Below are 11466 nucleotides of genomic sequence, written 5' to 3'. Positions count from 1 at the left end.
CTCTTTCTAGTTTCCAAAACATCTTTTAAATCGAATTTTCGTCGTGAAACGAGGGAGATATCACTGTTTGAAAATCGCTGTCCAGAAAGTTTCCAAAACGCGTGTTTGCTTTATTCTTCGTCGACGACGGCCTCTCGAGATAAAATCTACCATCGATTACGACCCAAGACGGTGTCAACGATACATGTAGGTTGAGGGTGCATCAAATCCCCTTCTCTTTCCTCTTTTTATTTCGTTTTCTTATGCTCTTTTTATAGTTTGTTTTTTTGTTTGTTTTCGTTTTGTTTATCGATTGTTTTAAATTAACTATGAAACTAGTTAGTCCGAGTATGAGTTAAAGTACCACCATGAACACCCGCGTTGACTTGAGATGGGAAAAGAAACCGCTACATCAGTCGGTCGTACACCCCCGTCTCATTTACATATCCTCGTGTTCAAGGTAGGGCATAAATAAAACAATTGTCTAACTTCGTTCTTCGCTTTCGACCCCCTTTTGTTTCGGCCAAATCGACATACCCTAGGACCCGTTGTATGTTAGTTTAATCTCTGATTGTTAACCTATGACATATTTAGATAACATTAATTTAATTTAATAACCTAATTAGACACGATAGGTGTTTTCGACGTAAGTTATAAAATCAATCGACGATTCTGTAAATAATTGAATGCATCTCCCTCTTTCACCTAATTTCTCGCTAGTATAAGAGTGCGTGATTAGCACCTTCTTATTGACACTCGATGAGTTAAATTAATTAGCGAATTTGACCTAATTAGACCCTTTAGGCCGTGTAGAATGCACCCTTGCGCGACAATCAATCAACATCGTTTTAACTCGTTTTCTAACTTGTTTCCTATCCCTTTTCGCAATCATTCGATCTAACCAATGAACTTAACTTAGGAACTAGGTTGGCCTCGTCTTGGCCGTGAGGGTGGCCGTTGGTTTGGGCCGTGAGGTGGCCGTTTTCTTTACCTTTCTCGTTTTGTTTTTATACCGTTTGTTTTCTCGTTGTTTCATTGTTTGTAATTTATCGTTGGTTTATCGAGTTGTAATCTTTCAAGTTTGTTTTCTTTTATCGAGTCAAATGATTTCTAAAAACCTTAGTCTTGTTTGGTTAGACGGTTGTTCCCCAATGTTTGTAGAAGCGTAGTAAACCGCATGTTGTCTAAAGCAACATGGCCCGGTTTATGCTAATGCATGCTTTGGTGCGTAGCCCTATGTCTAATTCGATGAGATTAAGCACGAGCACGCATTACGAGGAGTGACCCAAGGCCGTGGGTCATGTGAGCCGTGGGCCACCCCTCATGTGCACGGTTTTCAAGGCCAAACGGCTGTGTGTGTTGTCATGTATTGCGTCGTATGTAGCATTTGTATTTAGATCGAGTTGTATCTTTAATTTGTTGTTGTGTCGGCATGAAATGCCTGGTTTGTAATAGGTAGATCCCAACGCTCCCCATTCCCCCTAAGCCTTGTTTGTTTGCTTTACATGTTGTTAGATCAATCAACCCACATGCTAAATTACAACTTTGACAAAGTTAGTTTAGTTGCATCTAAAACGACATAGAAATTGTTGTCACATGATAGGGTTAAAACAACGTTTGCATTTCATACATCGTAGTAGCTATGACCTTGTTTGAAATCCGACACTTGACTTAGTAGAGGCCGTTATTGACGGGCGGGGTTAGGTGTCCTTATGGGCTTCCTAACACGTACCCTCACCCCTTACTCAAGATCTATGGTTTGTGGATCCGTCTGAATACCATTGGATTACGAGAGTCATTCAAATCGAGTGATATAGGGTACAAGTCTTTATCTTTAATCACTCGTAGTCGATGGGCTTTATGCTTTTCGATGAAAGGTGTAAAGTTGACTTGAACGGTTCCAAGTTCCCAAAAAACTTGGTGGCGACTCTAATATGTCTTAATTCGATTCGAAAGAACCTCGAGTCGATTATGCCGGGTGTGGATCCCTCGGACGCAGTTCCCGAGGGCATTGTCCACAGACTAAAACGTTGTTTGTTGCATTGCATGCATATAATCGACGGCATATCAAGTACGAACGATTTCTCTAATCATTAGTAGAGGCCGCTATCGAGGCGGGCGGGATTAGGTGTTCGATTAAAGAGCTTCCTAATACGTACCCTCACCCCTTACTCCAGATCTCTGTGAACATCCGTGTTCATTGGCATCCACGAGAGTCATTCTAGACATAGAATGCTAAGGGTAACGAGTTCTTAGTGTTCATATCACTACTTTGTGTCTTGACGTGACACGAGGTATTCGAACGGTTCCAATTTCCCATAAAAATTGGTGGCGACTCCACAAATGCAAACGCTTGTTCCCAAGCGTCCCCGTGGCCCCCCGTGTCCATATTATTTTGTGCAATCTGCTTATACGTCTTAATTAGTCTACACAGAAAATACACTAGTTGCTCTTGTGAAACAAAAGTAAATTACAGTACTTGTTTAGTTTATTTATGTTTCTATATCTTTTACGTCCTTGAATCGATAAATAAAAGAAATATTTTTTGACAAGCATTGAAGAAGAGTAGGAAACTAGAAAAGTTTATTATTCATAAACGGAAGAGCATAATAATACGGAATACAACAACAAAAAAGCAGAAAGCAACGATGTTGAAAATGGTTACCTACTCAACTCAACTCAACGGACACAATGAAACTTAGCTTAGATCCATGACACAATCACAATAAACAAGTGCCATGCCATGACATGACTCACTAACAACGACATCCTTTGAAACTTATGTACATCTTTTTTAATTGAAGGCAACCGAATCCCATTGAGCCAAAAACCATCTAGTATTAATTTGGTGGATGACCAACTTGTCCGACGTTTTAATTGCCATTAATCATCATCATACGACGTTGGACGAGCTTCTGAATGACCCAAGAGCTTTCGCGAAACCTGCTCTCAATATGTATTGATGGTATATTGCAGCTATGGCAGCTCCAATGTATGGACCCACCCAGAATATCCACTGCATTAACACCACAATTAAGTGAAAATGATGTTTTAAGCATACTTTTCTAATAAATTGACTTAATTTTGTATTATTATATGTAATTATGTAATTTAGTCAATTGGAGTGAGTGTGACATTTAACAATATCAACCTCACAATAATACTAGTGTATTAAGTTGGTATGATAAGAATACATACTTGGTCATCCCAAGCTTTCTTGTGGTTGTAGATGACAGCAGCTCCGAAACTTCTAGCAGGGTTGATACCGGTGCCAGTCACTGGGATAGTCGCTAAGTGAACCATGAACACGGCAAATCCAATTGGGAGTGGTGCCAATACCTTTAAATTGTTCCAATTAAGTTAGAGATGAAACTTAGTTACTCGTATATCTTAAAAATTGAAAATAGTAGAGTCCGTAATCAAGGAAACTTACAGGAACATGGGAGTCCCTAGCGCTGCGTTTAGGGTCAGTAGCAGAGAAAACGGTGTAGACAAGAACAAAAGTACCAATAATCTCAGCACCCAAGCCAGTGCCCTTGCTATACCCAACAGATAACTCATTCGCCCCACCACCGAACCTGTCATAGTATGCGCTTTGAAATGCCTTAACCAACCCAACTCCGCATATGGCTCCTAAACATTGGGCAACCATGTACAATATGGCCCTCATTAATGATAGTTTTCTGGCTAATAGTAGCCCAAATGTCACTGCTGGGTTTATGTGTCCACCTGCCCAAGTTTTAATCCAATTCCTCCTATTCATTAGCGTACAAATTATTGTTTAAATAGCTTTATTTATTTTAATATACTCCCGAGTTTAGGCAACTCGGTTTACTTTTACTATATAAACTCTGACATATAAATGAAGAATATACTTGATAAGTTCTATGCTAATCAAGTAACCATTTCTAACATGGTATCAGAGCCAAATTGATGAATAAGATGGATGAATAATTAAAAACATACCAGAGATACCAGCAGTGCAGTAAACAAGGATAAAGATCATGCCACCGAAAGCCCAAGCAATACCAAGAATACCAACACCAGCACATTCATCTACAGGCAGTGCAGCACTCTGGCTCTTGTAACCAATCACAGTCAATACAGTTATATACAAGAACAAGAGTGTTGCTACAAATTCAGCTATAAGTGCCCTGTAAAATGACCATTTTCCCAGCTCAGACATGTCAAACAACGCTGCTGGTGGAGGGTCTTCATAGTCTTTTGCTACTGCTGCTTCCACATCTTTTGCCATGTATTTCTCAACTTAGATTATTATTCTTAGAAAAGTTTAGCTGCAAATTAGCTGTGAGACTCTAAGTAAATGCACAGAGTAAGACTTGTGGTGTTGTGATAGGTTTGGTGTGTTGTGGAGTGAAAGATAGAAGGGTATTTATTGGCTTCTTTGTAGGGTCTTTTTTCCATTTTTTTTTTTTTTATATTCTTAAGAAAGGAAAGGGTTGAGGAGTCTAGCCACCCCATCTCATTTGGCTCAAATTTTCGGGTTCTGATAACGCCACTTGAAAATCTACCGTATTATGTTTTAGAACTAAAATACCTAACTTCAATTTTTAAGAAAGATATAGAATAGCATAAGCATTTTACGAGTGGTCGTCGTGTGAAACCAAAATTTTTATATAAGGATTTTCAATTAATGTCTCGTTATATAGCTCAAATATTAGGAGTATTCTAGAGTACTCCTTCTGTCACGTCAATTGTTATCTATTTTTTTTTTTTTGGTGTATTACTCGATTGTTATTTATTTCTATTTTCGGTAAGTTTACACAGGTGAACAAATGGACATTGAAATGGACAAGTGAACATAGGTGAGAGCTCTTTACTACAGCTCTTTATTACCGTATATCATCATTTTTCTCTCCTTTTTGTCCCTTTCTTGATCTTTGTATCAAAACGAAGTAATATACTTCGATCTTACTCTATTAAACATGATTTTCACTCATTTTTGCACCTGCTACAAAATCAAACGAGGATGTTAAGCACCACTGATTACATCCTTTGTGTTAGACTATAATAGACTATTTTCTCGGCCAAATTTTGCATTTTGTTTTGGTTTAAATTCTCAGGTACAAACAATCGCGCTAAGACGTCGGTATGTTTCAACTCTTCTCCACTAATTAACTTAAAGTTAAAAAACCCAAAAAAAAAAAAAAAAAAAAAAAAAAAAAAAAAAAAAAAGCCACACGCTATCGATCATCATGAATTCATGATTCATTACCGACCAAAATGAACTATTCATATATACATGTAATTTTTCCTTTTTGGAAAATGAAAGGGCGCCACCGGGTGACACCCAATTTGGGCGCCACCCTCTCACATGGGGTGAGTGAGGACCCCTTCAATAAAGAATTGTTGTGAGAGGGTGGCACCCAATTTGGGCGTCACCTGATGGTGCCCAATTTTTTTTTTTGGTTGTCAGTGCCACTAAAGTCTACTCTACTGCTAGGATAATTTATTTTTAAGGGCTTTGGGGGTTAAAAGAGTAGATAAAAAGATTGTACAATCGTGCAACCGTGATGCTGTTACAGTGACCCTACTACAAATGGAGATAGGATTCTCTCTCTTTCTTTTAGGAAACAGTTCGTCTTGCTGAAGACGGGTCGGAACAAGTGACGGGTAATGTCACTCACAAAACGGATAGGGGGACAAGGTGGGGCACCCCCATGTGCTTCCCTCTCTCCTCTATTTGGGTCATTTGTGAGAGGAAATGATATCCGTCACTCCAAAGTGACGGATACATGCCGTCTTCAATGAGATTTTGTGTTTAGGAATAGAACATTTCTAACAATCATAAAATAATGTAATCTAAACCGAATGGATGAGGAAAAAAGCTAATTAAGAGAGAGAAAAATGAGAGAGAATTTTCTCTCACATCACTCAGAAAATAAAGGATATTTGACTCGTTTATAATTATATACGGATATTCCGTCTATAGGAAGACTCATTCATTGCTCCTAAAAAAGTCTGTAAAATAATTGTGTCGGACATCTACTATTTCCTGTGAGAATAGGGTCCACTTTTCATCAATCAACCATAAAATTCGGAAAATAATTACTCAGTGTTTATGCTCCCATGTTGGTACGTTTGTTTTCGTTTGTGGCTCCTATTCTCACCGTTATCACAACGGCATATCTTGAATTTCACACAACACATTTGTCCATTTTTTTACGGTATTCTAGTTTCTTCAAGATCAGAGGCATCTTACATTACGTTGTACTGTAACTTGTATCTATAGCAGCAGTAGGTCTCACTCCAGAAGTCGAGTGTTATATGATTATTTTTATGGTCAGATGTGATAATAGTAATAAGAATAGCGATAACTAATTGCTAGCATTAAATTCAACACATTGGTAATCTTTGAGATGCCTTGAATGTTATGGGATGAACTTGTATAAATACCTTGAGATTATAGATTGATGATATAACCAAGCAATCAATCAATACTATATATTAAATCCAGAAACCAAGGGACTTCCATGTAATTAAAGAAAGTTATACAAATTAATTATATTATATAGTTTTAAATCACTAGCACCGTGTGATGGACCCGATTAAGGGATCTCAATGCAAATATTATATAGTTTGGGTTAAAATTAATTATATAGGAGCTTGATAATTTTCCTAAACATTTGTAAGAGCTTAAAACATGGTTAATTTCCTTAAAATAAAATAATTAATTAAGATGGTCAATTTCCTTAAAATAAAATAATTAATTAAGATGGTCAATTTCAAGGAGACTAAAAAAAAAGATGCTTCGTAATTTTCCTAAATATTTATATAAGACTAGAAGATGGTCAATTTCCTTAAAATAAAATAATTAATTAGTATAAACATGTACACTTATGCTATTAATTATTATCATCATAAAATTATATATTAAATTTAAAATCTATACAATTTTATTAAACTTTATAGTTTATTAGATGTATAGAGATGTTAATTATTTAACATACAAAAATATAATATAAGTAGGTTATAAATAATTCAAGTTAGATTCCATAATTTATAATATTGCATAATTGTTTCGATTTGATTTAATGCATATATGTAATATATTTATATAAATATAGAGTCCTCTTAAAATTGCATGCTTAAATAGTAAAAGTAATTTCGTCAGTAAATAAAAGAACTGTAGTAACATTGGATATAGTTATATGATAGTAATCACTCATTTGAATAGTAAAAGTAACAATATTATCAGCGAGATTAGTGAAAGTGGTAAAAACAACAACGGGAGTAGTGAAATAATCAATCAATAGTAAAATAGTAAAAGTAACAATAATTACGGCGGGAGTAGTGAAATTATCAATATAAATGCGGCAGTAGTGACAGTAACAATAATTACGGCGGGAGTAGTAAAAGTAACAATAATTACGGGCAAATAGTAAAATGTTATTACTATTATTTCATTAATAAGAGTAAAATATTAATAGCGAGATTAGTGAATTTATCTCAAAATTTATTTCATCGTAGTTTTAGGATAGGTCATAAAAAAATATATTAATGATAAATTTATGGGGGATGCAACTTTAAGTAATTTTATTTAATGAAAACAAATTAATGGTAAGTAGAGGTAGCCCGGGCGAAGCCGGGCACCAATACTAGTTCTAAGTAATATCAAAATCATTAAAATATTAAAAATCCAGCATGTGATTATTTTCAAATGTTAAAATGTTACCATTTGAAAATAGTCACTTAAGACCTGTCTGAAACCTTAGACGAAATAGATCGTTTGAAATGAGAATTTGTGCACTAAGAGATAGATATCAATCTTTTATATAAGTTATTTAGACTTAATTTGGCTATTAGTCTAGACCAGAAATTATGACTAGATTGACTATCGAAATGAAAGGAAAAAAAACTTAAACTCTTATCAGATTTTGACGTCATGACACGTATGTTAGGGTGCAAACCCATGTCCCACATCGGTAGAATAAAGATGGAAGATCATCTTTATATGTGTCTAGAGAATATAATAGTATGCGGCCTTTTGGGAAGGAGCCAAAGAGTAAATCCGTGAGGGCTTGGCCCAAAGCGGACAATATCGTACTATTATGGGTTGTGGACACAAATGCAACAGAGGCCCAACACGGGATATTCACGCTTCCGCACAACAAGTGGTATCAGAGCCCAAGGTTAAACTTGGGCCTAGGCCCCATGACGTACAAATGGTGGAGCTTGAAGAGCGGGATAGATAGCATTCGCGAGTCATGGACGCATGAGCTCAATCTGGCAGACTCTTTACAAAGCTCAAGTCCATGAGAGGTACGTTGGTGAATCATAGAGACAAGACTTGAAGGTGGCGTACATCGTAAGGCGCGGGACTCCGACATTGGTCTCACGGTAGTGAGACGGCAGGCCAAAGTTCATCAGCGACCCGGTGGGGTCGGCTGAGGCTTAGTGGAGGCAACATTTGGTCTCATAGTTGTGAGACGGTATGCCATCTAAGATAATATCGTCAGCGACCTGGAAGGCGGAGGCTTAGTAGAGGCAACATTTGGTATCACAGTTGTGAGACGGCAGGCCACCCTAGAGAAGATCGTCAGCGACCCGGTGGGGTGGATTGAGGCTTAGTGGAGGTAAAATTGGTCTCACGGTAGTTACCGTGAGACAGGAGGACCCAGTCCAGGGTGATATTGGATTCAGAGGAGTTTGTACGCAAGTGTAGCACACAGTCCCATGGAGGGACAGTAGACCCCTGGGGAGACACATGGTGTGTCGATTAAGGGGAGGTTAAGTCTTGGTGATGCTAAGGGGTGTCTAGAAGAAAGTTAGAGCTTTAGGGTGTGGAAGTTGAAGTTCTCCATGGAGGTCAAGGTACAAGTCAAGATGATGATCCTTAGTTTGAGGGGGGGATTTGTTAGGCTGCAAACCCATGTCCACATCGGTAGAATAAATATAGAAGATCATCTTTATATGTGTCTAGAGAATATAATAGTATGAGGTCTTTTAGGAAGGAGCCCAAGAGTAAATCCGTGAGTGCTTGGCCCAAAGCGGACAATATCGTACTATTATGAGCAGTGGACACTGACGCGGCAGAGGCCCAACAGAAGAATATTCACGCTTCCGCATAACAACCTGAATGAGTGAATCTTCTCTTTTAAAGGAGTTTTTACTAAGATATTAGTATGGGCATCAAATAAACAAAAAAGAACAACATAAGAACACATTTGTAAATTACGTATTTTATGTAATTGTGGTCGTAAATACGCCCATACTAATAGGTGCAATACAATACTCCAAAACTGGTCGCCAACTTATTGATAATCAGTAATCACAACTCCTCTTCTCATATGTGTGCCCCAATTCTCTAACGTTCTAACCAATTGATAATTATTTAAGGCTGATCATGTAATATTTTGCCTGCCTGTGCCATATTATAATTAGGGTCCTGATTTTCGCAGTACGTATATTACTAGTCTTAGTACGTTGTTGACAATTATACTCCTCCCATTTCTACTACGCAGTACCATTTTCCCTCTCTAATCTCTCTCTAATATATTATATCTCTAATTTCAAACATTCATTCCCCCTAATTTTACAAAGCTAATATACTCAGCGGTTCTTGTCGACATTGATGAAGGGACACGCCGGCAGGGGCCAGGTCGCCGCCGGTGAAGACGCAGCGATGATGTGACATCGGTGGCTCACGATGGTGGCGTGGGATATGGTGTTAGGTGGGTCACGGCTGTGGTGTGGGTCGTCGCCGACGATGGTGTTATGATGGTAGATGGGGGTCGCCGACGACTAGAGGATGGGTCAACATGGGGGGGTCGGCGGCGACAAGCCGGCAGGTTGGGGTGGGTGGGGTTAGGGTGGTGTCCCGTATTACATTAGTTCAATAAATTACATCTTGCCTTTCAATTGTTTACTAATTATGTACTACTCAATATAGTAGATCCAAAAAAATTCACCATACACTAATTATGTACTACGTACTATTGTGTACTACATACTAACTTGAATAACATCAGACAATCCTTCGTACTACTAGTACTATATCGGCCAACCCTTTGCCAGCCAAACCTTCTCTGGCCACTACTTCGCCCGCCAACCGCGCATACACAGTCCTTACGTTACCACCGTAAAACAAACAATATGCTAAACAACCGTCGAACAACACCTGCGTTACTACCGTCACCGCCGTTACTTCTGTCGCCGTCCAACCACCTACGAACGACACCGACGACGTAATATGCTAAACCACCAACAGGAATCCCACCATACACTAATTAGCAATTTATTAATTTAGACATAAATCCTTAATTAAAAAGAAATTAAATTATTCATATAGGATTAACAAATTAAATACCCGCTCTACATTCGAATAATCGTTCATAATTGAAGAATTTCAATGAGGTTGAAGAAGGTTAAAGTTTTATCAATAGAGAGAAGGTAGAGAGATTTAGGTTTGATGTGTTTTTTGGTTGAGGGTAGTAAATGGAAAGTTTAGGGTAAAAGGTACTAAAATGAGTAAAAATCGTACTGCGAAAACAAACTCCGTATAATTACTCCAATACTTCCTCTATTTGTGTTCTAAATAACGTTCCTCATAACCTAAGATGGCATATTTATGAAGATGTTTTTCACTCTCCTTTTTCACAAATTCTCATTTGTGACAGACATATCCGTCACAAGTTTATGATGGGTCAAATATTATCCACTTGAATAGGTAAAGACAAACACTTTGTGATTCCCTAGACTTGTCTTATCTACACTGTTAGGAATTTGTGCCTTGAATTTGTGTCGAAGACGGACTATGCTAAAGCAAGATAAAGAAGGACTCCGTAACTATTTGTAACTAGTGCGAGTCACGCACTTAACCCCACGGGTCGTACGTATTTCTGTTGGTGTATACACATGCGGGGTGTGTTACGTGGTTTTGTTAATTGGAAGTAAGTGGGGGTGAGTCCCACATTGATTTCCTAGTTAATGTTAGGAGTCTTATACGTGTTTTTTGCATTGGTGTGGTTTTGTTTAGGAAATTATTAATTAATTTCTAATTGTTTTTGTTTTCTAATTAGTCTAGATCTTTTATTAAGAGTGGAATAAATCTATATAAAGACCCTTGTATTAGTCTAGGTTAATTAAGGAGGTGGAGATAGTATTTGTGAGCACAATCTTATGAGAGTCGATTGTGAGGTTCCCTCCGGGAGGAAGCTTCAGTTTGTTCCGGGCTCAAGTAGATTGGCGTTCGTCTGAATTTGGAGATTGAAGAAGTCTGTTCGGATCTTGGCGGCCTCAAGATCGTTTGTCCTTCATCTCGTTTGGGTAGTCTCTTTTGTCTCTTTGAGATTACTATTGTGTTAGTAGAATAGGATATACTTTTGGCTCATATTGAGCGCGTGTATACCGGTCTGCTGTTGTACTATTATCTCCACAATAGTGAATTTTGCTCTCCTTCAGGATGGACGTAGCCAGTTATTTACTGGTGAACCACGTATATCTGTGTGTCACTTTATATGTTAT

General features: G+C 37.9%; 1 protein-coding gene across 1 annotated transcript; it reads right to left on the bottom strand.

The window, feature by feature from the left end:
- Nucleotides 1-2545: 2545 nt before the first annotated feature.
- LOC141647670 (aquaporin PIP2-2-like) lies at nt 2546-4386 on the bottom strand. The gene is made up of 4 exons (XM_074455962.1): nt 3946-4386; nt 3413-3708; nt 3178-3318; nt 2546-2995 (listed from the first exon to the last, which is right to left on the bottom strand). Exons 1-4 carry the CDS (start codon nt 4232-4234, stop codon nt 2873-2875), a joined length of 849 nt encoding a protein of 282 aa, XP_074312063.1. The 5' UTR covers nt 4235-4386; the 3' UTR covers nt 2546-2872.
- Between the last annotated feature and the right edge of the window lie 7080 nt (nt 4387-11466).

The sequence above is a fragment of the Silene latifolia genome, chromosome 3 (assembly GCF_048544455.1).
Source record: "Silene latifolia isolate original U9 population chromosome 3, ASM4854445v1, whole genome shotgun sequence".
NCBI lineage: Eukaryota > Viridiplantae > Streptophyta > Magnoliopsida > Caryophyllales > Caryophyllaceae > Silene > Silene latifolia.
The sequence above is the reverse complement of the archived record's forward strand: the minus strand, read 5'-3'. Positions and strand labels throughout refer to the sequence as shown.

Coding starts and splice junctions, on each gene's coding strand:
- LOC141647670 (XM_074455962.1), bottom strand. CDS start 4,234: ATGGCAAAAGATGTGGAAGCAGCAGTAGCAAAAGACTATGAAGACCCT. Junction 3,709..3,945: donor CTGCACTGCTGGTATCTCTG/GTATGTTTTTAA, acceptor AAACTTGGGCAG/GTGGACACATAAACCCAGCA. Junction 3,319..3,412: donor CTAGGGACTCCCATGTTCCT/GTAAGTTTCCTT, acceptor AACAATTTAAAG/GTATTGGCACCACTCCCAAT.